This window comes from Lolium perenne, chromosome 3 (assembly GCF_019359855.2).
Source record: "Lolium perenne isolate Kyuss_39 chromosome 3, Kyuss_2.0, whole genome shotgun sequence".
Taxonomy (NCBI): domain Eukaryota; kingdom Viridiplantae; phylum Streptophyta; class Magnoliopsida; order Poales; family Poaceae; genus Lolium; species Lolium perenne.
Window position 1 is genome coordinate 13694725 of NC_067246.2, and position 27901 is coordinate 13722625.

The window sequence follows — 27901 nt, forward strand, 5'->3', positions numbered from 1 at the left end:
GCACGGGGTGTTCCTTCTAGCTTCAGCAGTTGCTCTGCGCTGAGCTAGCAATGCCACCCTCTCCTCTTCAGTTTTGCTTTGTCTAGATGTGCGTCGTCTTGCATTCAATTCCTTCCGTTCTTCCGTGGATTTATTTTGCCTGCTAGCTCTTTTCCGTATGTTCCTCTCATCGAGAGATTTGTTTTGCTCGGCTGCTCTTCTACGTGCATTAATCTCCTTCTTTCTATTAGCTGTCAAACTATTTCGCCGAGCTCTGTCATTATCACGTCTTGCTTGATTTATAAACTCTGAAATATGTTTTCAATTGGTTGATGGTTAGTTGTTCGATCATACTGTATATTGTTTTTTCAAATGTACGAATATTTTAAATAAAATAGAGTATTACCCTTAAACATGACTTCTGGCTCCTTTGGAGTTTGTATATCACCGTTGCCCTTTTTCATCATGGATATTATGAGATCGATAGTTTTGCCTTGTTCATCATCACCGCTGACTGGTTTTGCTGGGTCATCTTTGTCTTTGTTGGGTGGACACAATGAATACTATATGCCTGTCCATGAAAGTTTGTTAGTTTTATAAACGACACATTTTTTTTTGAATGTATCGGTACTGTATGAAATTTAAAATATTATCGGTAATCATAACTTCTGGGTGTTGTGATGGTTCTATGCTAGCGTTGTCGCTCCTTATCACGGCTGTGTCTTCTTGTGATGATACCGGGTCAGTTTTCCTCTGTTTTGCTGAGAACCCTAGCGGCTAGCGCACCTTCTCTCTCCCGTGGAAGCCATTCCCCATTTCTCCACCCCGCTAGGGTTTCATCTCGGCGATTTCGTTGGCAGAGGGTGCGAGCGCGCGACGACGCGTTCTGCTCGTCGGTGGAGGGAGAGAGCGCGGGGGAGGAAGGCTCGCTCGTCGGCGGCGGAGAGCCAGAAGCGCGCGACGGCGGGGAGCGAGATGGGCGGAGATATAGTCGTGCGCGAGGACAGGGTGCGAGGTGACGAAGGTCTGCGAAGGATTTTGCCGACGTCAAGTTACAAAGGTATTCCCCAGTGCGAATCTTCCTCAATCACGTGTTATTCCCGTGCTGAGATGCAAGTCACGCCCATATACGCACGAATTCCGTGGGGATTTATCTGGTGCACTAGTGGAGAAGAGGCCTTTGGTCCCAAGCAAATGTCCCAGTGCTGAACCAAACCGGGTCCAATGGGGGCATTGGTCCCGGTTCGTTTCTGCCCAGGACGACCCCACCCGCTGGCGCCTGTCCTGTAGTGGTCTTTGGACCCGGTTTGTATTACAAACCGGGACTAAAGGGTCCACCGCAGGGCGCCGCAGGCCGTGTCAGTCGTGGGGAACCCTTTAGTCCCGGTTTGTAATACAAACCGGGTCCAAAGGCCCCCCCCTCTGGCTATATAACCTTGCCCCTGCCCAAGGGTCCAAACACTTGGCCATTTTTTCACTTTCTTCAAAAGAGGGGTGTATTGCTCTCCTCTCTTCTTCACATGCACAAGAGGTGTTCGATGAAATGCTTAAGAGGATTTGCCACTTGAGTTTACACAAATCAAGCCACACTTAACTTGCTTTTTTCTTCTTCATCGAGGTTAACAACTTTATCCTTTTCATCTGCAATTGATAAAATGCATGTGTATATATACATCGTGATGTTCTGTAATGGTTTTGATCAGCTTAATTATATCATGCAGATGAATCGGCAATGGATGTACATTGACCGACGGTTTGACGAGTTCACTGCGGGCCTGGATAATTTTATGGCCGTGGCGGAGGCAAACAAACATGGTGGCTTCATGTATTGTCCATGTGTGGACTGCAAGAATACCGTAAATTACGCTCACTCGAGTCTCATTCACAGCCACCTTCTGCGATTCGGTTTCATGCCCAGTTACTATTGTTGGACCAAGCACGGAGAAAGAGGGGTTATGATGGAAGACAATGACGAAGAGGAAGAGGATGATGACGGTTATCCCAATTTCCCTGAATACGATGATACTGCAGAAGGCAATGAAGACAATGAAGTAGAAGATCAAGAGGCACCAGATGAGCCTGCTGATGATGATCTTGGCCGGGCCATTGCTGATGCAAGGAGAGAATGTGAAACTGAAAAGGAAAGGTTGGCCTTCGACAAGATGATAGAAGATCACAACAAATTGTTATACCCAACTTGCGAAGATGGCCATAAAAAGCTAGGCAGCACACTGGAATTGTTGCAATGGAAGGCAGAGAACGGTGTCACTGACTCAGGATTTGGAAAGTTGCTGACAATAATTAAGAGGAAGCTTCCAAGGGGTAACGAATTGCCCGCCAGTACGTACGAAGCGAAGAAGATTGTCTGCCCTCTAGGATTAGATGTGCAAAAGATACATGCATGCATTAATGACTGCATCCTCTACCGCGATGAGTACGAGAATTTGGATGCATGTCCGGTGTGCACTTGCATTGCGGTATAAGATCAGACGAGATGACCCTGGTGATGTTGAGGGCGAGCGCCCAGAAGAGGGTTCTGCCAAGGTTATGTGGTATGCTCCTATAATACCACGGCTGAAACGCTTGTTCAGAAATAAAGAGCATGCTAGGTTGTTGCGATGGCACAAAGAAGACCGTAAGAAAGACGTGATGTTGAGGCACCCTGCTGATGGCTCCCAATGGAGAAAAATCGATAGAGAGTTCCCAAACTTTGCACGGGATGCAAGGAACTTACGGTTTGGTCTCAGTACAGATGGCATGAATCCTTTTGGAGAGCAGAGCTGCAGCCATAGCACCTGGCCTGTGACTCTTTGTATATATAATCTTCCTCCTTGGTTGTGCATGAAGCGGAAGTTCATTATGATGCCAGTGCTCATACAAGGCCCGAAGCAACCCGGGAACGACATTGATGTGTACCTGAAGCCATTAGTCCAAGAACTTCTACAGCTGTGGACCCTAGCAGGTGTACGTGTGTGGGACGAGCACAAGCAGGAGGAATTTGACCTACGAGCGCTGCTTTTCGTAACCATCAATGACTGGCCTGCTCTTGGTAACATTTCAGGACAGTCAAACAAGGGATACAATGCATGCACACACTGTTTACATGAGCTCGAAGGTGATTATTTGGAAAAAGGTCAGAAGGTCGTGTACCTGGGGCATCGTCGATTTCTTAGGATTACCCATCCCGTAAGAAAGAAAGGCAAGCATTACAACGGTGAGGCTGATCACCGGAGGAAGACTCCCATCGTGATGGTGTTGATATATTTGGTATGGTCAAGGATCTAGATGTAATATTTGGAAAGGGTCCTGGCGGACGGTCTGTTCCGAATGACGATGCCGGACACGCGCCCATGTGGAAGAAGAAATCTATATTTTGGGATCTACCCTATTGGGAAGTCTTAGAGGTCCGCTCTTCAATCGATGTGATGCACGTGACGAAGAATCTTTGCGTGAACCTGCTAGGCTTTCTGGGTGTGTACGGGAAGACAAAAGATACACCAGAAGCACGGGAGGACCAGCAACGTTGGAAAGACCCCAAAAAGCTGCATGAGAGAGTTAAAGGACGTCATTTATCCAGCTACGCTCTTACAAAAGCAGAGAAGGAAATATTTTTTGAATGTCTTAGCGGTATCAAGGTCCCGTCGGCTTCTCCTCCAATATAAAGGGAATAATAAATATGGAGAAGAAAACATTCCAACACGAAGTCTCATGACTGTCACGTGATAATGACACAGTTGCTTCCGATTGCATTGAGGGGGCTTCTACCGGAAAATGTTCGACTGCCCATTGTGAAGCTATGTGCATTCCTCAATGCAATTTCTCAGAAGGTAATAAATCCAGAAATTCTACCGAGGTTGCAGAATGATGTGGTCCAATGTCTCGTTAGTTTTGAGCTGGTGTTCCCACCATCCTTCTTCAATATTATGACACATCTCCTCGTTCACCTGGTCGATGAGATTTCCATTCTCGGTCCTGTGTTTCTACACAATATGTTCCCCTTCGAGAGGTTCATGGGAGTCTTAAAGAAATATGTTCATAACCGTGCTAGGCCAGAAGGAAGCATCTCCAAGGGCTATGGAACAGAGGAGGTCATTGAGTTACGTGTTGACTTTATTCCTGGCCTTAAGCCGATTGGTGTTCCTGAATCGCGGCATGAGGGAAGACTAAGTGGAAAAGGCACGCTAGGAAGGAAATCAATGATATGTAGGGACGGGATTTCTTTGACTCAAGCACACTACACAGTTCTACAAAGTTCCACCTTGGTGGCTCCGTATATCGGTGACCACAAGAACTTTGTACGCTCCCAGAACCCGGGGCAGTCGAACGATTGGATTAGACGTGAACACATGTCGACTTTCGGCGGTTGGTTGCAAAAACATCTCCTGAATAACATCGATATTGAAGATCAGCTGTACTTGTTGGCCCAGACACCATCTTCGACTGTAGTGACTTTCCAAGGGTACGAGATAAATGGGAATACATTTTACACGATCGCCCAAGATTAAAAGAGCACCAACCAAAACAGTGGTGTCCGATTTGATGCAATAATCAATGAAGGCCCAAATGACACATATTATGGTTACATAGAGGATATATGGGAACTTGACTATGGACCTTCTTTTAAGGTCCCTTTGTTTAGGTGCAAATGGGTCAACAAAACAGGAGGCGGGGTTCAGGTAGACAAGTTGTATGGAATGACAACAGTGGATCTCAACAATCTTGGGTATAGAGACGAACCATTCGTCCTAGCCAAGGATGTGGCCCAGGTTTTCTATGTGAAGGATATGTCTACCAAACCAAGAAAAAGGAAACATAAGGAAACGAATACATCAAACGATGAGCCAAAGCGCCACATAGTTCTTTACGGGAAAAAGAAACATCGTGGGAGTGGAGGACAAGACAGACATGTCAGAAGATTATAATAAGTTTGATGAAATTCCACCCTTCAGAGTGAACATTGATCCAAGCATCAAGTTAAATGATGAAGATGCTCCATGGTTACGGCCGAAGAAGGTTAAATGATGAAGATGCTCCATCATCAAGTTAATTGAAGAATGTAATCGTATGTAATCATGTAATCGTATGTAATCATCAACATGGCAATCAATTTCCCATTTATTTTTGTGTAATCATGTAACTGTATGTAAGATATTAAAAGTGGAGATGTGGTTGGCTTTTTGTACCATATATATAGAGGAGATGTAGTCGTTCACGGGCTTGCAGGGAAAAAATTCCGAGGCGCAGCTTCCGAAGATGCCGTAGGGCGTGTGCACCAACGACATCTTCGAGAAGCTGCGCCACGGGAGATTTCCCAACCCTTTCCCCAACACTGTTAGAGGAGATGTAGTCGTTCACGGGATTGCAGGGAAAAAATTCCGAGGCGCAGCTTCCGAAGATGTCGTAGGGCGTGTGCACCAACGACATCTTCGAGAAGCTGCGCCACGGGAGATTTCCCAACCCTTTCCCCAACACTGTTAGAGGAGATGTAGTCGTTCACGGGCTTGCAGGGAAAAAATTCCGAGGCGCAGCTTCCGAAGATGCCGTAGGGCGTGTGCACCAACGACATCTTCGAGAAACTGCGCCACGGGAGATTTCCCAACCCTTTCCTTCATCCATGGGGATGAAACTCTGCTTGGCTTGTTGATCTGCTTGGCAAGACATATCGATGCTCCTTTTATAGGCACGACACCGCTTCTACTTTGTCTTGTTCCTTCGACAGGGCGTCGTGCGCTACATGCTTTATCTCATCGAGCAGTGCGTCCACCCATGCGTTCTTATCCTGCCGACATCTTTAGTCCCGGTTGCACCCACCAGCCGGGACTAAAGGTTACCCACACGTCCTTATCCCACCGACAGTTTTGTTAGATGACAAAAAAAAGGATCTTTAGTCCCGGTTGTACCCACCAGCCGGGACTAAAGGTTACCCACACGTCCTTATCCCACCGACAGTTTTGTTAGATGACAAAAAAAAAGGATCTTTAGTCCCGGTTGTACCCACCAGCCGGGACTAATGTTTGCCTGACTAATCCTCCCCAGATAATGCAGAAACCAGATAAGCCTCCCCCAGATAAGTTTCCGGCGCCACTGCGTTCCCGCCTATTTTTCTTCCCGCGCTTTCCACTGCTTCCCGCCTCCGTCCTCCCGCCATTTTTTCACTATATATATGTAGGCTTGGCCTCCATTTACATATCACATCTAGACTCATATCTGCAAACCTCATCACTCTGTCCCATGGCTTCCATCGTATCTCTAACCCTCCGGGAGGCGGAGGCGCTTTGCGCCTCGAACTACCCCTGCCCGCCGGGCTACCGCGTCCCGACCGGCTGGTTGCTGAGCATCGGAGGCGTACCGGTCCCTCCTGTCCCTCTAGGTGTGGCGCGCGAGATGGCCATCACGAACCACTACTACTTCGAGCTCACGCCAGAGCAGCGGAGGAATCCCCAGTGGCATCCCGACTACAGCCCGACTTGGGAAAGCTTCTTCATCAATCGGCGTGAGAGGGCGCTTGCCAGGCACGAGGAGGGCGGCCCGCCTCCTTCGAACTTCAACGAGGCCGGCCGTCGGCTGTGGTGGCGCGGCCGGACTCTCCAGGGCGTCATGGCCTACCGTGGCCCCCGCCTGCGCTACCCTCAGTCCCAGCCCACGCGTGCTCTCCCGCCGAGGTTCGACTACCGCGACCCCGATGCCAGCGACGATGATGACGGCGACTACGATGACTATAGTGGCGACTACTATAGGGCTAGGCACGAGTATGACTGAATGACTCGAACAGTCGAATCTGGCCATGTATCTTAATTTTCAGTTGAGCTCTGTACTTTAATTCCAGTTCAATCGTAATAATTTTTTTATTCCCGCCCATTGTTTCCCGCCCTTTTCCTCACGTGCGCCGTCGTGGCGGGAAACTTTTCTCATCATCAGCGTCTGCCACAACGACTTTATTGAAAATACAATTAAAATAGATAAACAACTAGTCTAGTCGATCTACTCGTCGTCGGAGGTTGTCTCGGTCCAAATGTCGTCCCACCGAGGGTCGTTGTCGGCCCAAGTTGTATTCGGGTTGTCGAGCTCGAACTCGGCGACGGCCCGACGGTGGCGCCTGTTGGACCTGCGATGTGCCCGGAGGTCAGCGAAGAACGCGTCGGTGTTGTCGACGTCGTTGGGGAACTGCGCCCTCCACTGGCGCATCAACTCCTCGTCGTGCTCGGCGATGGCGATCCGGCGCTGCACCTGGCGGTGGCGGCGACGGTCCTCGTCGTCGACGAGGCACGGCGTCGGCGCGAGGAACTCCGCCTCCTCTAGCGATTCGACGTCTGTGAAGTTCATGTCGCGCCGTGGCCGCCGAAATCGCCACGCGGCCGCGTCGTAAGCGCGCGCCGCCAGCTCCGGGGTGTTGTACGTGCCGAGGGTGAGCCGGAAGCCACCGGCGCGCATCTCGGCGTAGAACCTACCGTTCGGACGCGCTCGGACGCCACGGAAGCCGGACGAGCCTCGACGGCGCGGCGGCATCCCGGCGACGAATGAGCGGAGGCGACGGCGACGTGTGGTTGCGCGCGCACGCGGCGCTTTATAGCACACGAAGCGACGCGCGGCAAGTTTGGCGACAGGTGGCGCGGGGAAGCGGCGGGGCGTGGCACGTGGAAGCGGCATCTACACGTCGCACGCCGGCGGCGGCAGGGCGAGGCACGTGAAGCGGCGGCGACACGTGGCACGGGGAAGGGACACGTGTGGCACGGCGGCGGCGGTGGCCAGTACATGGCGGTGGCGGCGGTGGACACGTGTGGCACGGCGGTGGCGGTGGCCAGTACATGGCGGTGGCGGTGGCACGGCGGCGGCGGTGGCCAGTACGTGGCCTTTTTTTGATTTGAAATAAGGCGGGAACGAATTTTTTAAAAAAAATTGGCCTTTGGTCCCGGTTTGTATTACAAACCGGGACTAAAGGCCTATTTTGCGCGCGCAGCGAAAATCGCAGCAAAATAGGCCTTTAGTCCCGGTTTGTATTACAAACCGGGTCCAAAGGGGGGCCTTTGGACCCGGTTTGTAATACAAACCGGGACCAAAGGGGGGGGCCAGTATAACTGCTCGTCTCCTTCCTCGCGCAAATCAATCGCGCGAGGAGGAGACCACAGCGCCGCCAGGCTGCCCCGCCCGCCACCGCCTCCGCCGCGAATCGCCACCGCCGCGCGCACCACCGCCACCGCCCTCCGCCTCGCGCACCGCCACCGCCGCCGCCGTGCGCCGCTCCCTCTCTCCTCTCTCCCGACGCCGCGCGCGCGTGCCGGCCGTCTCCGCCCGCCGCCCGCGCTCGCCGCCGCCGCCCGACTCCTCCACCGCCGGCCGCTTCCTCCATGCCCGCCGCCGCCTCCTCTCTCCGCCCGCGTCGGCCGCGTCCTCCTCCACCGCCGCGCGCCTCCTCTCCGCCGGCAAGCAAGGTGAGAGCCCCGGCCGGCCACCCTTTTTTATTTTTTTTGTTTCTTAATTATCAAATTTGACATCAATTGACAATTTTATCTATGGATCAATTCAAAAATACCCTGTTCTAACCTTATTGCACTATGTATCATCATTTGATAAACCAAGAAATTCTTACATAGTGTATGTATTAGATAGTGTATGTATTACCAAGAAATTCAAAAATATTGACAATTTTACATCCTTGTAATACATAGTGTATGTATTAGATATATAATTTGTTATATTAGATAATTAGATATATAATTTGTTAGTTAGGCTAGTTAATTAGTAAATAATTTTGTTAGCATGTTAGTGCCGCCACCACCATATGTTAGTGCCGCCACCATACTCCCGTAGTGCCGGCACCCCTATATGTTAATTAGTGCCGCCACCATACCCCTATGTTAGTGCCACCACCGGCCGACCGCCACCATCTCCGGTAGTGCCGGCGCCCCTGCCGGTGCCGCCGCGACATAGTAGTTAGTTAGTGTTAGTGAAAATAGTTAGAAAAATTAGTTAGTAAAATTAGTTAGAAAAATAGTTAGAAAATTAGTTAGTAAAATTAGTTAGTAAAATAGTAGTTAGTTAGTGTTAGTGAAAATAGTTAGAAAAATTAGTTAGTAAAATTAGTTAAAAAAATAGTTAGAAAATTAGTTAGTAAAATTAGTTAGTAAAATAGTTAGAAATTTAGTTAAAACAATAGTTAGAAAATTAGTTAGTAAAATTAGTTAGTAAAATAGTTAGTTAGTGTTAGTGAAAAATTAGTTAGTTAGTGTTAGTGTTACAAAAATAGTTATGAGGGCCGCCGCGCCGTTAACCGCTACGCTCGCGATGGCGCCCCCAAAATACGGTAGTGCCGACGCCCCTGCCGGCGCCCCCAAAATAGAGTATGTAGTGCCGGCGCCGACTAACATAAAAGTAGTGAAGCTATTTTTTTATTTATGTTAACGTTGGTACATATATATATGATTTGTTTTCGTAGCTACGATGCCGCGACAGCCGCCCCGCCGTGGTCGGACTATTCTAGAGGAGATGCAGCAGATGGGGGAGGTCCGGGATTGGGCTCCGCCGGGGTGGCACTGGGAGGTCTTAGCTTCCGGGGCGCGCACCTTGGTGCGGAATCCGGGTCCCGTCGTCGACCCGGATATTTTGTGGTGGAGGTCTTATGGGCCACGGTGAAAGGAGTGCTTGGTTCAGTCGTGGGGAACCCTTTAGTCCCGGTTTGTAATACAAACCGGGTCCAAAGGCCCCCCCCTCTGGCTATATAACCTTGCCCCTGCCCAAGGGTCCAAACACTTGGCCATTTTTTCACTTTCTTCAAAAGAGGGGTGTATTGCTCTCCTCTCTTCTTCACATGCACAAGAGGTGTTCGATGAAATGCTTAAGAGGATTTGCCACTTGAGTTTACACAAATCAAGCCACACTTAACTTGCTTTTTTCTTCTTCATCGAGGTTAACAACTTTATCCTTTTCATCTGCAATTGATAAAATGCATGTGTATATATACATCGTGATGTTCTGTAATGGTTTTGATCAGCTTAATTATATCATGCAGATGAATCGGCAATGGATGTACATTGACCGACGGTTTGACGAGTTCACTGCGGGCCTGGATAATTTTATGGCCGTGGCGGAGGCAAACAAACATGGTGGCTTCATGTATTGTCCATGTGTGGACTGCAAGAATACCGTAAATTACGCTCACTCGAGTCTCATTCACAGCCACCTTCTGCGATCCGGTTTCATGCCCAGTTACTATTGTTGGACCAAGCACGGAGAAAGAGGGGTTATGATGGAAGACAATGACGAAGAGGAAGAGGATGATGACGGTTATCCCAATTTCCCTGAATACGATGATACTGCAGAAGGCAATGAAGACAATGAAGTAGAAGATCAAGAGGCACCAGATGAGCCTGCTGATGATGATCTTGGCCGGGCCATTGCTGATGCAAGGAGAGAATGTGAAACTGAAAAGGAAAGGTTGGCCTTCGACAAGATGATAGAAGATCACAACAAATTGTTATACCCAACTTGCGAAGATGGCCATAAAAGCTAGGCTGACACTGCTGGAATTGTTGCAATGGAAGCGAAGAACGGTGTCACTGACTCAGGATTTGGAAAGTTGCTGACAATAATTAAGAGGAAGCTTCCAAGGGGTAACGAATTGCCCGCCAGTACGTACGAAGCGAAGAAGATTGTCTGCCCTCTAGGATTAGATGTGCAAAAGATACATGCATGCATTAATGACTGCATCCTCTACCGCGATGAGTACGAGAATTTGGATGCATGTCCGGTGTGCACTGCATTGCGGTATAAGATCAGACGAGATGACCCTGGTGATGTTGAGGGCGAGCGCCCCAGGAAGAGGGTTCCTGCCAAGGTTATGTGGTATGCTCCTATAATACCACGGCTGAAACGCTTGTTCAGAAATAAAGAGCATGCTAGGTTGTTGCGATGGCACAAAGAAGACCGTAAGAAAGACGTGATGTTGAGGCACCCTGCTGATGGCTCCCAATGGAGAAAAATCGATAGAGAGTTCCCAAACTTTGCACAGGATGCAAGGAACTTACGGTTTGGTCTAAGTACAGATGGCATGAATCCTTTTGGAGAGCAGAGCTGCAGCCATAGCACCTGGCCTGTGACTCTTTGTATATATAATCTTCCTCCTTGGTTGTGCATGAAGCGGAAGTTCATTATGATGCCAGTGCTCATACAAGGCCCGAAGCAACCCGGGAACGACATTGATGTGTACCTGAAGCCATTAGTCCAAGAACTTCTACAGCTGTGGACCCTAGCAGGTGTACGTGTGTGGGACGAGCACAAGCAGGAGGAATTTGACCTACGAGCGCTGCTTTTCGTAACCATCAATGACTGGCCTGCTCTTGGTAACATTTCAGGACAGTCAAACAAGGGATACAATGCATGCACACACTGTTTACATGAGCTCGAAGGTGATTATTTGGAAAAAGGTCAGAAGGTCGTGTACCTGGGGCATCGTCGATTTCTTAGGATTACCCATCCCGTAAGAAAGAAAGGCAAGCATTACAACGGTGAGGCTGATCACCGGAGGAAGCCTCCCCATCGTGATGGTGTTGATATATTTGGTATGGTCAAGGATCTAGATGTAATATTTGGAAAGGGTCCTGGCGGACGGTCTGTTCCGAATGACGATGCCGGACACGCGCCCATGTGGAAGAAGAAATCTATATTTTGGGATCTACCCTATTGGGAAGTCTTAGAGGTCCGCTCTTCAATCGATGTGATGCACGTGACGAAGAATCTTTGCGTGAACCTGCTAGGCTTTCTGGGTGTGTACGGGAAGACAAAAGATACACCAGAAGCACGGGAGGACCAGCAACGTTGGAAAGACCCCAAAAAGCTGCATGAGAGAGTTAAAGGACGTCATTTATCCAGCTACGCTCTTACAAAAGCAGAGAAGGAAATATTTTTTGAATGTCTTAGCAGTATCAAGGTCCCGTCTGGCTTCTCCTCCAATATAAAGGGAATAATAAATATGGAGAAGAAAACATTCCAGAACCTGAAGTCTCATGACATCACGTGATAATGACACGATTGCTTCCGATTGCATTGAGGGGCTTCTACCGGAAAATGTTCGATTGCCCATTGTGAAGCTATGTGCATTCCTCAATGCAATTTACGAGAAGGTAATAAATCCAGAAATTCTACCGAGGTTGCAGAATGATGTGGTCCAATGTCTCGTTAGTTTTGAGCTGGTGTTCCCACCATCCTTCTTCAATATTATGACACATCTCCTCGTTCACCTGGTCGATGAGATTTCCATTCTCGGTCCTGTGTTTCTACACAATATGTTCCCCTTCGAGAGGTTCATGGGAGTCTTAAAGAAATATGTTCATAACCGTGCTAGGCCAGAAGGAAGCATCTCCAAGGGCTATGGAACAGAGGAGGTCATTGAGTTCTGTGTTGACTTTATTCCTGGCCTTAAGCCGATTGGTGTTCCTGAATCGCGGCATGAGGGAAGACTAAGTGGAAAAGGCACGCTAGGAAGGAAATCAATGATATGTAGGGACGGGATTTCTTTGACTCAAGCACACTACACAGTTCTACAAAGTTCCACCTTGGTGGCTCCGTATATCGGTGACCACAAGAACTTTGTACGCTCCCAGAACCCGGGGCAGTCGAACGATTGGATTAGACGTGAACACATGTCGACTTTCGGCGGTTGGTTGCAAAAACATCTCCTGAATAACATCGATATTGAAGATCAGCTGTACTTGTTGGCCCAGACACCATCTTCGACTGTAGTGACTTTCCAAGGGTACGAGATAAATGGGAATACATTTTACACGATCGCCCAAGATAAAAAGAGCACCAACCAAAACAGTGGTGTCCGATTTGATGCAATAATCAATGAAGGCCCAAATGACACATATTATGGTTACATAGAGGATATATGGGAACTTGACTATGGACCTTCTTTTAAGGTCCCTTTGTTTAGGTGCAAATGGGTCAACAAAACAGGAGGCGGGGTTCAGGTAGACAAGTTGTATGGAATGACAACAGTGGATCTCAACAATCTTGGGTATAGAGACGAACCATTCGTCCTAGCCAAGGATGTGGCCCAGGTTTTCTATGTGAAGGATATGTCTACCAAACCAAGAAAAAGGAAACATAAGGAAACGAATACATCAAACGATGAGCCAAAGCGCCACATAGTTCTTTCTGGAAAAAGAAACATCGTGGGAGTGGAGGACAAGACAGACATGTCAGAAGATTATAATAAGTTTGATGAAATTCCACCCTTCAGAGTGAACATTGATCCAAGCATCAAGTTAAATGATGAAGATGCTCCATGGTTACGGCCGAAGAAGGTTAAATGATGAAGATGCTCCATCATCAAGTTAATTGAAGAATGTAACTGTATGTAATCATGTAACTGTATGTAATCATCAACATGGCAATCAATTTCCCATTTATTTTTGTGTAATCATGTAACTGTATGTAAGATATTAAAAGTGGAGATGTGGTTGGCTTTTTGTACCATATATATAGAGGAGATGTAGTCGTTCACGGGCTTGCAGGGAAAAAATTCCGAGGCGCAGCTTCCGAAGATGCCGTAGGGCGTGTGCACCAACGACATCTTCGAGAAGCTGCGCCACGGGAGATTTCCCAACCCTTTCCCCAACACTGTTAGAGGAGATGTAGTCGTTCACGGGCTTGCAGGGAAAAAATTCCGAGGCGCAGCTTCCGAAGATGTCGTAGGGCGTGTGCACCAACGACATCTTCGAGAAGCTGCGCCACGGGAGATTTCCCAACCCTTTCCCCAACACTGTTAGAGGAGATGTAGTCGTTCACGGGCTTGCAGGGAAAAAATTCCGAGGCGCAGCTTCCGAAGATGCCGTAGGGCGTGTGCACCAACGACATCTTCGAGAAACTGTGCCACGGGAGATTTCCCAACCCTTTCCTTCATCCATGGGGATGAAACTCTGCTTGGCTTGTTGATCTGCTTGGCAAGGCATATCGATGCTCCTTTTATAGGCACGACACCGCTTCTACTTTGTCTTGTTCCTTCGACAGGGCGTCGTGCGCTACATGCTTTATCTCATCGAGCAGTGCGTCCACCCATGCGTTCTTATCCTGCCGACATCTTTAGTCCCGGTTGCACCCACCAGCCGGGACTAAAGGTTACCCACACGTCCTTATCCCACCGACAGTTTTGTTAGATGACAAAAAAAGGATCTTTAGTCCCGGTTGTACCCACCAGCCGGGACTAAAGGTTACCCACACGTCCTTATCCCACCGACAGTTTTGTTAGATGACAAAAAAAAGGATCTTTAGTCCCGGTTGTACCCACCAGCCGGGACTAATGTTTGCCTGACTAATCCTCCCCAGATAATGCAGAAACCAGATAAGCCTCCCCCAGATAAGTTTCCGGCGCCACTGCGTTCCCGCCTATTTTTCTTCCCGCGCTTTCCACTGCTTCCCGCCTCCGTCCTCCCGCCATTTTTTCACTATATATATGTAGGCTTGGCCTCCATTTACATATCACATCTAGACTCATATCTGCAAACCTCATCACTCTGTCCCATGGCTTCCATCGTATCTCTAACCCTCCGGGAGGCGGAGGCGCTTTGCGCCTCGAACTACCCCTGCCCGCCGGGCTACCGCGTCCCGACCGGCTGGTTGCTGAGCATCGGAGGCGTACCGGTCCCTCCTGTCCCTCTAGGTGTGGCGCGCGAGATGGCCATCACGAACCACTACTACTTCGAGCTCACGCCAGAGCAGCGGAGGAATCCCCAGTGGCATCCCGACTACAGCCCGACTTGGGAAAGCTTCTTCATCAATCGGCGTGAGAGGGCGCTTGCCAGGCACGAGGAGGGCGGCCCGCCTCCTTCGAACTTCAACGAGGCCGGCCGTCGGCTGTGGTGGCGCGGCCGGACTCTCCAGGGCGTCATGGCCTACCGTGGCCCCCGCCTGCGCTACCCTCAGTCCCAGCCCACGCGTGCTCTCCCGCCGAGGTTCGACTACCGCGACCCCGATGCCAGCGACGATGATGACGGCGACTACGATGACTATAGTGGCGACTACTATAGGGCTAGGCACGAGTATGACTGAATGACTCGAACAGTCGAATCTGGCCATGTATCTTAATTTTCAGTTGAGCTCTGTACTTTAATTCCAGTTCAATCGTAATAATTTTTTTATTCCCGCCCATTGTTTCCCGCCCTTTTCCTCACGTGCGCCGTCGTGGCGGGAAACTTTTCTCATCATCAGCGTCTGCCACAACGACTTTATTGAAAATACAATTAAAATAGATAAACAACTAGTCTAGTCGATCTACTCGTCGTCGGAGGTTGTCTCGGTCCAAATGTCGTCCCACCGAGGGTCGTTGTCGGCCCAAGTTGTATTCGGGTTGTCGAGCTCGAACTCGGCGACGGCCCGACGGTGGCGCCTGTTGGACCTGCGATGTGCCCGGAGGTCAGCGAAGAACGCGTCGGTGTTGTCGACGTCGTTGGGGAACTGCGCCCTCCACTGGCGCATCAACTCCTCGTCGTGCTCGGCGATGGCGATCCGGCGCTGCACCTGGCGGTGGCGGCGACGGTCCTCGTCGTCGACGAGGCACGGCGTCGGCGCGAGGAACTCCGCCTCCTCTAGCGATTCGACGTCTGTGAAGTTCATGTCGCGCCGTGGCCGCCGAAATCGCCACGCGGCCGCGTCGTAAGCGCGCGCCGCCAGCTCCGGGGTGTTGTACGTGCCGAGGGTGAGCCGGAAGCCACCGGCGCGCATCTCGGCGTAGAACCTACCGTTCGGACGCGCTCGGACGCCACGGAAGCCGGACGAGCCTCGACGGCGCGGCGGCATCCCGGCGACGAATGAGCGGAGGCGACGGCGACGTGTGGTTGCGCGCGCACGCGGCGCTTTATAGCACACGAAGCGACGCGCGGCAAGTTTGGCGACAGGTGGCGCGGGGAAGCGGCGGGGCGTGGCACGTGGAAGCGGCATCTACACGTCGCACGCTGGCGGCGGCAGGCGAGGCACGTGAAGCGGCGGCGACACGTGGCACGGGAAGGGACACGTGTGGCACGGCGGCGGCGGTGGCCAGTACATGGCGGTGGTGGCGGTGGACACGTGTGGCACGGCGGTGGCGGTGGCCAGTACATGGCGGTGGCGGTGGCACGGCGGCGGCGGTGGCCAGTACGTGGCATTTTTTTGATTTGAAATAAGGCGGGAACGAATTTTTTTAAAAAAATTGGCCTTTGGTCCCGGTTTGTATTACAAACCGGGACTAAAGGCCTATTTTGCGCGCGCAGCGAAGATCGGAGCAAAAATAGGCCTTTAGTCCCAGTATGTATTACAAACCGGGTCCAAAGGGGTTTTTGGACCCGGTTTGTAATACAAACCGGGACCAAAGGGGGCCAGTATAACTGCTCGTCTCCTTCCTCGCGCAAATCAATCGCGCGAGGAGGAGACCACAGCGCCGCCAGGCTGCCCCGCCCGCCACCGCCTCCGCCGCGAATCGCCACCGCCGCGCACCACCGCCACCGCCCTCGCCTCGCGCACCGCCGCCACCGCCGCCGCCGTGCGCCGCCCTCTCTCCTCTCTCCGACGGCGCGCGGCTGCCGGCCGTCTCCGCGCCGCCGCGCTCCGCCCGCCGCCGCCGACTCCTCCACCGCCGGCCGCTTCCTCCACGCCCGCCGCCGCCTCCTCTCTCCGCCCGCGTCGGCCGCGTCCTCCTCCACCGCCGCGCGCCTCCTCTCCGCCGGCAAGCAAGGTGAGAGCCCCGGCCGGCCACCCTTTTTTATTTTTTTTGTTTCTTAATTATCAAATTTGACATCAATTGACAATTTTATCTATGGATCAATTCAAAAATACCCTGTTCTAACCATATTGCACTATGTATCATCATTTGATAAACCAAGAAATTCTTACATAGTGTATGTATTAGATAGTGTATGTATTACCAAGAAATTCAAAAATATTGACAATTTTACATCCTTGTAATACATAGTGTATGTATTAGATATATAATTTGTTATATTAGATAATTAGATATATAATTTGTTAGTTAGGCTAGTTAATTAGTAAATAATTTTGTTAGCATGTTAGTGCCGCCACCACCATATGTTAGTGCCGCCACCATACTCCCGTAGTGCCGGCACCCCTATATGTTAATTAGTGCCGCCACCATACCCCTATGTTAGTGCCACCACCGGCCGACCGCCACCATCTCCGGTAGTGCCGGCGCCCCTGCCGGTGCCGCCGCGACATAGTAGTTAGTTAGTGTTAGTGAAAATAGTTAGAAAAATTAGTTAGTAAAATTAGTTAGAAAAATAGTTAGAAAATTAGTTAGTAAAATTAGTTAGTAAAATAGTAGTTAGTTAGTGTTAGTGAAAATAGTTAGAAAAATTAGTTAGTAAAATTAGTTAGTAAAATAGTTAGAAATTTAGTTAAAACAATAGTTAGAAAATTAGTTAGTAAAATTAGTTAGTAAAATAGTTAGTTAGTGTTAGTGAAAAATTAGTTAGTTAGTGTTAGTGTTACAAAAATAGTTATGAGGGCCGCCGCGCCGTTAACCGCTACGCTCGCGATGGCGCCCCCAAAATACGGTAGTGCCGACGCCCCTGCCGGCGCCCCCAAAATAGAGTATGTAGTGCCGGCGCCGACTAACATAAAAGTAGTGAAGCTATTTTTTTATTTATGTTAACGTTGGTACATATATATATGATTTGTTTTCGTAGCTACGATGCCGCGACAGCCGCCCCGCCGTGGTCGGACTATTCTAGAGGAGATGCAGCAGATGGGGGAGGTCCGGGATTGGGCTCCGCCGGGGTGGCACTGGGAGGTCTTAGCTTCCGGGGCGCGCACCTTGGTGCGGAATCCGGGTCCCGTCGTCGACCCGGATATTTTGTGGTGGAGGTCTTATGGGACACGGTCGTTTCAGAGGGAGCCGGCCCCGCCGGAGGAGGTAGCTCAGCGCATTGCAGCGGAGGACGAGCACGTTCGCCGTTACATGTATGCGTTAGACACCATGTATAGGACCGGATGGCGGGTTATGCAGGGATCTCATGTTAGCTATGCTCCCGTTGTTGTTCCGTGGCTTTGGGGGTTCACCCAGCGCGGCTCAGGACCCGGTCGGCGCGGTATAGGACCCGGTCGACGCGGTTGAGAGGTTGTAGTACGTAGTGATTGATGTATTAGGGTTAAATAAACATGAACCCGATCTATGTATGCATGTAACTGCACTATCTGCTTTCAGCACTATATTATCGATCCTTAGTTAAGAACTACATATGTAACTCCATTTTCAGTTTTCTGCATTATCCTTAATTTGATCATATGATGGTTCCTATATATAACTTGCAAGTCGTTGTAGAAAGCATGGACGGATACAGAGACGAAGCCACAGAAAAATTCATGGCTGACCTCATAGCCAACGGTACTCTGGATGATCGCGACGACGGCGTTATTCCAGATGATGGCGGTGACGATGTCACCGCAACTTTTTTGAATGACTCCGGTGAGGGAGCGGAGAATATTGAGCGAACAGAAGATGGCTCCGGAACCATAGTTATCACCCAGGTATATAAATTAAGCCGCTGCTGATCGACTAGATGCATTAACTAATTAAATTGTACTGACGATGAATTATTTCTTTTTTAGCCCTCCGGATCGAGCACTTCTTCTGTAAAGTCGAAGAAGCGAGGCCCGGCCAAAAAGTTGGACGACGGTGTTAGGCACGACATCACCCATATCGCTAAGGATGGTAAACCGATTGCTCCCGAGAACCATGCAAAGTCATTTATAGCTCAATGCGGAGTGCTTGTTAGGGACCACGTCCCGATCACCGTTCGAGAGTGGAACAAGCCGAAGGGACTAGTGCTGTCTGCAGAGGAAGAAGCTCAAGGTCTTTATATCGATGATGTAGCCAAAGACAGCATTCTGACCAAGCTCATGGCACATTTCAACATAGTACCTCCAGAGGGGGATGCCGATGAAAAGGCAAAGATGGAGAAGGCAGTCCGCGACTTTGCCAAGAAGAAGATGGCCGAACTATTCAAGAACCACAAGAAAAGATTGCGCGGCCTTATCAAGAAAGACAAGACTCCGGACAGTGAGAAGGTAAAAAATCACTGGGATGAATTCGTGAAGTACAGCACGGAGTCAGAAGAATTTAAGAAAAGGTCGGAAACAAATAAGGCAAATGCTGCGTTGAAGAAATATCACCAAGTTATGGGTCCAGGTGGATACAGGGCTAACCGTCCTAAGTGGCAGGCAGCTGAGGCGGAACTGACCAGGAAAGGGATCAGATTAGGGACACACGGTTGGACCGAACGGTCGAAGGAGTGGTTCTACGGGATTGGGGGAAAGTTGGATCCAGAAACAGGGAAGTGCATCTATAAGAAAGCTCATCTGAAGCATCCCATTGAAGCCCTGGAACAAGCACATAAGGATGTGGAGGAGGGGAGGTTCCAGCCCGAAAGAGAGAACGATGAGCTGACACGCGCCCTTGGGAACAAAGAACACGGCGGACGAACACGGGGCACAGAAGGCTCCGTTCCGTGGAAGTATGGCTTTCCTGCGGAAAGGAAGAGATTTCCTGATAAAAGCCATGAGAGGAGAAAGGCAAGGGAAACAGACCGCCTAGCGTCCTTAGAGGATTCTATGAGCACCATGAAAGCCCAATTAACCATAGTAACCCAAGTACTTACATCCCCGGATGGCTCGGGGGCAGGCTGTAGCTCCTGCATTGCTCACTGCTATCGTCCCGCGGCAATCTCAACACCGGAAAAGCAGCGTGGCTTCCACTCAGCAGGTGGTTAATGATGATGATGACCAGGTGGTCGAGCCTCCTCGCTACCCCCCCGTGGATGATCTCACTGAGAGCCGTCCTTGTGAGCTGCATGTTAAAGTTTTCAACCTATCGTTCAAGGCGGCGGTCGGCATCCTCTTACCTACAAGGACTTACCATTGCCGTCCGGTCCAAGACGACTTCGCTGTTGTGATGGTGGATGAAGTGTTGAGAGATTATGAGGAGTTGGTGCTTGAGCACCCTGCAGGTGAAGATGGGGAAATCAAAGAAGCTGGAGAAGCCCGCAGAACCACCGTGCAATGGCGGAAGGAGAACATTGTGTTTCCAGGTGAGAAGCCACCAAGCAGGCCACCTCGTCCGCCTCCTCCGCCACCTACGCAGTCTCCTCCGCGTGATGATTCTCCTATGCGCGATGATGATTCCCCTGTGCATGAGCAGTCTCCTCCGCGTGACAATACTCCGCCGCCTCCTCCTCCTCCTCCTCAGGAGACTCCGCCGCCTCCACCTAAGCAAAAGAGGAAGCTAACCGCGGCACCTCCTACAGCTCCGAAGAGATCATCAACTCCGATGAGGGCACAGACTCCAGAGTTGTTACCACATGAGCAGACTGATGAGCAAAAGGCGTTTCTTGCGCCGAAGAAGACGTTTATTGCACCACATACAATGAAGCACTTTGCCGAGACGAGAATAAAGAGAGCTGAGCCGAGAAGTGATTATGACCGCTCTCTTGGACAGTCCTCTAGAGCGAGCAAAGCGAAAAAAGTCGCCCAGCTTGGACAACAGGGAAATCAGTCCATACCCCACTTCGTCGTGCAGTCCTATGATGATCCAGAGACGGCATCGATGATCGAACGGGAGGCTAGACGTCAGGGAGCAGATGTTCAGTACGAAGATTACTATCCAACGGCTGAAGTCGTAAACAAGTATAGATACGGACATGATCTCGTCAAACCTGGCGAGCTCGCGCGTCTAGGGACTCAGATGCGAAGGTTGCATGAATGGTACCTGAAAGCCTGTCGAAGAGGTGATCGCTACCTCACGGTGTATCTTAGAGATGAGCATTACTTCCGGGGGCGGGAGGAGATAAACCTTGAGTTAGAAGAACTGTTTCAGTTATTCAATCAAGACGCCCTCGACAAAGCTGTCATCAGTTGCTACTGCCTGTAAGTGATTTATTTATGTAATTAAGTCTGTAGCTCAGCTCATTCATTTGCACTAACAATTATCCTCACTATATTCTTTGTGTACGCTATATATTAATTATGCAGAATGAAGAAGCTCGAATGCAAAAGAGGTAAGCTCCATGACATCGGGTTCATTGACCCAAACACAGTTCATGAAGTCACGGTTCGACAGTACCCCAAGGACACAGAGGACAACATGCTACTGTTTTTACAGAAGCAAGCAAACAAAGAGGATATATACTTTCCCTACAACTTCAAGTGAGTGTTATAACATACATTATGCTTGTGCAGCTTCCACTTTATTCTCGTAATCATTGAGCTATGCTTGTGCAGCTTCCACTTTATTCTCCTAATCATTGATCTTAAGAAAGGAGTCGTAAATGTCATGGACTCGAAACGTAAAGAACATGCGGAATGGGCGGACATGGCTGCCATCCTCCAGAGGTAATTTCAATCAATTTCGTATCGGCATCTTCATCTGTTCTAATTCGACGATATCATCAACTAATCAATAACTCATTTACTCATTTTTTCTTTGCCGGGCAGGGCTTGGAAACAGTTCATCAATACTGTTCCGGGTAAATGGAAACCGGAGCTTACATTTAAAGATTACCCTGTAAGTAGTACTATATATATAGCTATGTCCGTGAATCTCTTTGATATTTTCTTTCAATACGATGCTTGATTATTCGTTTGATCGAACTATTTTTTCGTAAAGTGTATGAGGCAGGAATCCGGGAATAACTTATGTGGATACTACGTCTGCGACTTCATTCGTGAGATGGCAAGTCACAGGGATGCGGAGGACGCTATACACCACACTCGTGTACGTGAACAATATTTCACAATTAATCTTATTACCATCAATTGTATTGAGTTCCATTCATATATATTGATCTTCTTTTTTTTAATATAGATGATACGCCTGCGGGACTCTCTCATAACGGAGGATCGCATACGAGCAATTCAAGAGGAACTCGCGGGATTCTTTCTTAACGAGGCCCTTGCCCCAAATGGAGAGTACTATCGGCAGTTCGTAGATCTTGAACGACGTAGTGGTCACGCATTATTGTGGGAATAGATTTAGTAAAGAGGTCCGACTTTATATTATAAATATGCATACATTACATGTACCGTTGACGATGTCTATATATATTCATGACGATTTTTTGTGGTTTCTTGAATGATATATATGCATTGCTGAAACTCTGCCGCGGCAGAGAAACGCCCTGTTTCTCTGCCGCGGCAGAGAAACGCTGCTCCACCCTAAACCTGTGCCGCGGCAGAGAAATAGCAATTCTCTGCCGCGGCAGAGAAACCTAGGCCCGGTTCGTACCACGAACCGGGACCAAAGGCCTTCCACCGCGAGCGCCCTGGCCGCACCACGTGGCGCGGCCTTTAGGCCCGGTGCAACTTTGAACCGGGACTAAAGGGGGGACCCTTTAGTCCCGCCTAATTGGTCCCGGTTTGGAAACCGGGACTAAAGGCCCAAATGGACCGGGCCTATAGCCCCGTTTTCCACTAGTGGTGGTAATTATGCCCCGTTCGTTTTTGTGTGTCCATGGCCCCTAGCGCCGATTCAAACCATAGGGAAGTAGATCTCGTGTAAATGTTCGTGGTGCCCATGATGTGTATGATTTCATCTTGCGTTAGCAGTTTCCCCCTGGCTGAATTAGTTGAGTGGTGCACATTGGAAAAGAATGTGCAGCTTGTGAACGTCATACTGGAGTTCTTGATGAGCATCGGGTATGGTGCGAACAAGATAGCCACACACGTAATCCCTGCTTTGCAACAACACTCAGGAAATGATGCTAGAGCGATTCGACTACCTCCTCGAAAGAGGGGCGGAGTACAAGATGTTGTGTCATTACCTCAAGAATATACAACACCAACATGTTGCCACACATTTTTGATTCAAATTTTATTATGCATGTTGCCACGTATTTTTGTCTAACATGGGTATGATTTGGCAAAAAATAGTTGAAAGAAGGTGTTGGCGCCACCATAAGAGATGGTCTTTTTGTTGGAATGAAAAGGACCGAAGAATTTGTATCTTCGAAGTTGCCATGTGGTTTTTCCTATGAGGTATAAACCCACCTGTAACTTTTCGCGCTTTTTCTTTGTCATCAACATGCATAAGTTTGCTCAAGGTTTTAAGTAAATTGTTTTTACTATTACTGTTAAGTTGGTACTGAATTTAGTTAAGTTGATTCTTACCCCAAAAAAGTTGTGATTTACATTATATCTAGGATTTTCTTTCCCTCAGCCAACCAAAAAAGTTGGCCCATGTTTTTAAGTTAGTTGGTTTTGTCAGATGCTCAAGTTGACAACAGAGAGTTATTAACTTGGTTTTCCTGTTAGTCATGTTTTTTTTTGAGTTGGTGCTTCACATTGTAGGTAGTTGAATACTGTGGTTAACTGAGTTGCCCATGTCATGAATATTTTGTTGCTTTCTCTCCGTTATTAAATTGTTTTACTTCCCTCCCAATTTCTCGAGTTCATTTTTATGAGCTTTTCTTTTTGATGTATGCGACTTGATAGAGAAACCATTTTTTTCAGCATAAGCATTATAATGTGCTCTTGCACTTTTAACAGTGTCAAACTGCATCCCAACAAACGATTCATGTGTACTGGATGCAACTTCCTCATTCATGCTAGCTTCCTCAGGAGCTCCTTCTTTCAAGTTAGGGTATGTTGTAGATTTTGTGTGCAATGTAGTTCTGGGATTGCTTTGGTTGACTGTAGTGTGTGGTGGCCCATGGTGCCGTGCCCCCTGCCACTGTTCATCGTAACCACCAACCACTGCTCCTTGGTCATGTATATTTGGCTTTGGAGATTTGCCAACCATCTCTTGTGCGGCAGCTTGAGTGCAAAACTGCGGCTCCATGCCGTTCATGCCAAAATCTTCAGTTGAGGGAGCATTGAGATCCAATCCTGACATTTAAAAATGAGAAAGTTCACTAGAATTTATTTTTAATATTCTAGTAATGACCATGGAGATGTTTGTTTCTGCATCTAAGTTGTGTACTGATCATGGGTTAGTTGTTTTCTTATCATGCTTAAGTTGTGTACTGACAAACATTAGCAAAATGCAACCCACATCAACTACTTCTTTTGTAGCAAGATAGTTATGTTGTATATTGGTTTCATTGAGTTGTTTTTGTTCTTTTCAACTTGGTTTACTTTCGAATTACTACTAGAAACCCACAAGTAGTATAATGAATTAATTGACATGCCCGTAAGTAGTATACCGATTTAATTGAGTTCTTTCTAGTCATCCGGCTAAGTTGCTTTCTTAGACTAGATAAGTTGTTTTCCAAAACCTAACTAACTTTATTTCCACCATGCATTTAATTTTTGGTTAAACAACCAATGGTGTTCCTTAGCTTAATAATGAATTTAATTTGAAACTTGCTTTTCTAGCAAACAAACTTGAAATCTGGTAACGCAAAAATGACAAAAGAGACGAACAAGCTTTCTCGCTTGCGTTTACCAGAAGCTGAGGCGTAGCAGGGAGCCTTCCATGGCCTCGTCCGAAAACTTGCCAGCATGTATGTGTTTAAGGATGAGAGACACATACATGAAACTCTCAACTATTGCGAGATGGAAAAATGTAGCCATTGAATTTATGAATCAAGAGTATGAACTACCGAGTGGATCAGTTCCGGATATTACTCACAACCACCTAATAGTTCTGAGTGTAACACACAAACTGGACAATACACAGATACTTCTATGGGGGTAGTTTTAGTTCTTTTGATTTCTTTTAAGCTATATGGATAAGTTGTCTAGCGATTTAATTAAATTGTTTTATATCTATGCTTAAGTTGTGTACTCAAGTAAGTTAAGTTGATTCCTCGAGCATGCTTAAGTTGTTGGGTATCCGTACAATTTATCTAGCTGTTTCTTTTAAGCAACATGCATAAGTTGTCTAGAGATTTAATTAAGTTATTTTATCACTATGCTCAAGTTGAGTATACTGAAATAAATTAAGTTGATTCCTAGAGCATGCTCAAGTTGTTGGGTATCGGTATAATCTATTTAGGTGTTCCTTTTGAGCAACATGCATAAGTTGTCTACTGATTTTATTTCTTGCTTTGTCAACATGCTTAAGTTGAGTATACTGAAATTAATCAAGTTGATTCCTCCAGCATGCTTAAGTTTGTGGGTATTGACGCAATCTCTGTAGGTGTTCCTTTTGAGCAACAAGCATAAGTTGTTCACTGGTTTAGTTAGTTGCCTTGTCAACATGCTTAAGTTGAAACGGAAAATTAATTAAGTTTTATTTTCAGTATGCTTAAGTTGTATGGGTATCTACAATCTATCTTGGTTTTCATTTTCGAGCAACATGCATAAGTTGGTTACTGGTCTAATTAAGTTGCTTTGTCAACATGTTTAAGGTGTTTACTTGTGATATTACTAAGATGTACCAGGAAGTGGTGGATCCTGGACAGCGTACCTAGTACCATCTCGAGCGAGGTAGCAGAGGAGGCCATGGCGCCTGGCGGCGCCCACGATGCCTAGCGCGAGCGGAAGCCTGCCGTGGTTGCTGGCTAAGGTAAGTTGATTATCCATTTAATTAACTTACTTCTCCCTTGTTAAGTCGATTTCTAATAATGTTTAACTTTTCTAAACATTGATGCTAAGTTGCTTTCTAGGTAATATTGAAGTTTCCTTATCATTGATGCTAGGTTGTTTTCTTTTAGGAAGAGAGCATGTGTTTTTTTGTGATCCACTCGCAATTTTCAGTCAAATCGAGATATCCATGGAGTTCTAGAGGAAGAAGAAGACCTAGAATAGTAGTTTGTCTTGCAGAAAGGAAGAAGAGATGGAGTAGTTTGCCAAGCACATCTCACGCCCTGCACTGTGTTGTTTTATACCTTACGTGTAACCTCCCTTTTCTTGGTTGGGTGCTGAATCGGTCAAACCAGCATCCGGATGCTGGGTTGGACAAATTAGCATCCGGATGCTGGGATGGACAAACCAGCACCGGATGCTGGCTAGCCGGGTCCTTTAATACCAAAGAATTCTTTGCAGGATTGCATTGGCACAATAGTTTGCAAAGTAGTTTGCTCCTTGACGATATGAATTTTTGTGTTGAATACTGCTACGACTTTACTATGAAAAGATTTTTGTTTTGTTTTGGCCTAGATGTCATATATATGCTCTGAACAGATGTCACAGTACCTTTGGACAGATGTCGGACAGATTTGGCACCAACGTCGAGCACAGTCTCTAGTAGGCAGAAGTTGGCGTGTTGCTTCTCTGAAAACTCGGTGGGTCGCTTGTATGTTTATATAGGAGAAGCTGATGATTCGATGTGCTCGTGGTTGAACACGGCCGGCTGTGTTCGATCAGGAGACGGTCAGCTATGTACTACCACTAGCTGTGTTCGAGCAGGAGACGGTAAGGTATGTAATACGTTGGGCTGGGTTGGGCCGTTGGGTTGACATCTGGGCCAATTTGTGTCGTTTGACGTGTGTCAGCCCATAGGCACTAATCGATCAGAATAGTACCACCTCGCTAAGACGAAAAGAGGTAGCGCTCGCGGGATGACCATGTCTGAACGGTTCGTTCGCTGGACTCCGGTTTTCCTGGTTTTTTCAGTCGTGGGATCGATGCAGATCGAACGAATAGCGGTCTTTTTTGACGTACCAAGGTTTATTGATGTACGGACACCACCGATCGGCGTTTAATAGTAAAGATTTATCTTTGGAACGGATGCGCTTTCTTTTCTATCTACTGCAAAGTGACCAATATGTTTATGACGTCAAAATTGTAATTTCTCTGGAAGATTAATGACGTCACTATCCCCATGAGGTTAGATTAAAATGATGCAAGTTCTGAGAAGGATTGTGATGGTTAATTTAATTATTATAGTGTAAATTAAGGAAAGGGAGCTAGTCACAGGTCAATGATCAAACTTTCTTACATATAAAGCATGTTCAAATAAATGAGGTGTAGCCGTGTAGACAGTTCATTTTTTGGACTCCATGAGTCGAGACCTAGACCACTGACTGAAAGATATTATTCCGACGACTGAAATATCTGCCCAGGGGCGGAGACAGGGAGGGCGAGCAGGGGCTAGACCCCCCCAACGTGCGGCCCCCTCAACAAATCTCAGCTCTAAGTATGGTATGTAAGAGCTAATTGTGATTAATTTTCGGCCATTACGCAAAGAAATAAGTGGGAAATACATGCGTAACTTCCTGTACCCACGCGAGGCCAAGCCCAATTGACCAACACCATCCCATTACGATCATTATTCGGTACAGAGCTGCCTTCGGCCTAGAGGCTTCGCTAAATAAAACTATGGCCTCGAGGCCACAGATGAACCAGTACAGCCGTAAGCCTTCCTTACCGAGATTCTGGTTCCAATCGCCGTCGTACGTCAATGTTAGGGCATAGCCAGCAGCCGCCTCTCAAAAAAGATCAGATGCCTCGCCGAACTTCGGCCACCGTGATGTGTGATGGCGCGGGGCGCGGCTGCTCCATTCGCCGGAGGCGTCATGCCTTAGGTAAATCGTGTATTATTACTAGTTGTATTTTGTAGATCCATGATAAATTCCATACTGCCCCCAATCTCCTAATGTAAAAGTGCACAAGGCAAAAGTTTAATCGACGGTCCAATTTATCTGTTTTTCTAAAGAAAATACTGTATAGTTTGGGTAGTAAAATACTGTATAGATTGGGAATAACAGCAGCAAAGATTTCACGGTTGATGAGATTTTTGATTTTTCCATAGGTGTCGTGGATCTATAGCTACAAACTAATACTAGTAGAATGTAGGTTTTTTCTAAGGCAAAGCCTATATCATCAATTGATCAACCAACGAATATCATACTTAGGACTTGAGATATACCAGTGTTACATTTATTGTGCAATTTATTTTCGCCCCCCCTATTCTCAATTCCTGGCTCTGCCCCTGTATCTCCCCATGGAAAATACAATATGATTAGGAAATGAAACAGATCATCCGGCCAGTCATGGGTCTTGA

At 47.9% G+C, this 27901-nt stretch overlaps 1 protein-coding gene and 1 long non-coding RNA gene across 4 annotated transcripts; both read left to right on the top strand.

The window, feature by feature from the left end:
* The first annotated feature begins 828 nt into the window (after positions 1-828).
* Positions 829-25950, top strand: LOC127321124 (uncharacterized). Of its 3 annotated transcripts, none has more exons than XR_011754589.1 (4): positions 829-1039; positions 22885-22989; positions 25338-25462; positions 25596-25950. It is a non-coding gene; the product is annotated as an uncharacterized lncRNA (long non-coding RNA). The 3 variants fall into 3 exon arrangements; XR_011754588.1 differs by having other exon boundaries at positions 830-1039; positions 25329-25462; positions 25611-25946; XR_007863884.2 differs by having other exon boundaries at positions 833-1039; positions 25611-25944.
* On the top strand, positions 20173-22425 carry LOC127321133 (uncharacterized). Its single transcript, XM_051350158.2, has 6 exons — positions 20173-20883; positions 20989-21162; positions 21238-21348; positions 21451-21520; positions 21623-21730; positions 21821-22425. Exons 1-6 carry the CDS (start codon positions 20288-20290, stop codon positions 21983-21985), a joined length of 1224 nt encoding a protein of 407 aa, XP_051206118.2. The 5' UTR covers positions 20173-20287; the 3' UTR covers positions 21986-22425.
* Positions 25951-27901: the final 1951 nt, after the last annotated feature.

Excerpts from the sequence above, each read along its gene's own strand:
- LOC127321133 (XM_051350158.2), top strand. The coding sequence starts at position 20,288 with ATGAGGGCACAGACTCCAGAGTTGTTACCACATGAGCAGACTGATGAG. Across the intron at positions 21,163-21,237 it reads TACTTTCCCTACAACTTCAA|CTTCCACTTTATTCTCCTAA; the intron begins GTGAGTGTTATA and ends ATGCTTGTGCAG. Across the intron at positions 21,349-21,450 it reads ATGGCTGCCATCCTCCAGAG|GGCTTGGAAACAGTTCATCA; the intron begins GTAATTTCAATC and ends TTTGCCGGGCAG.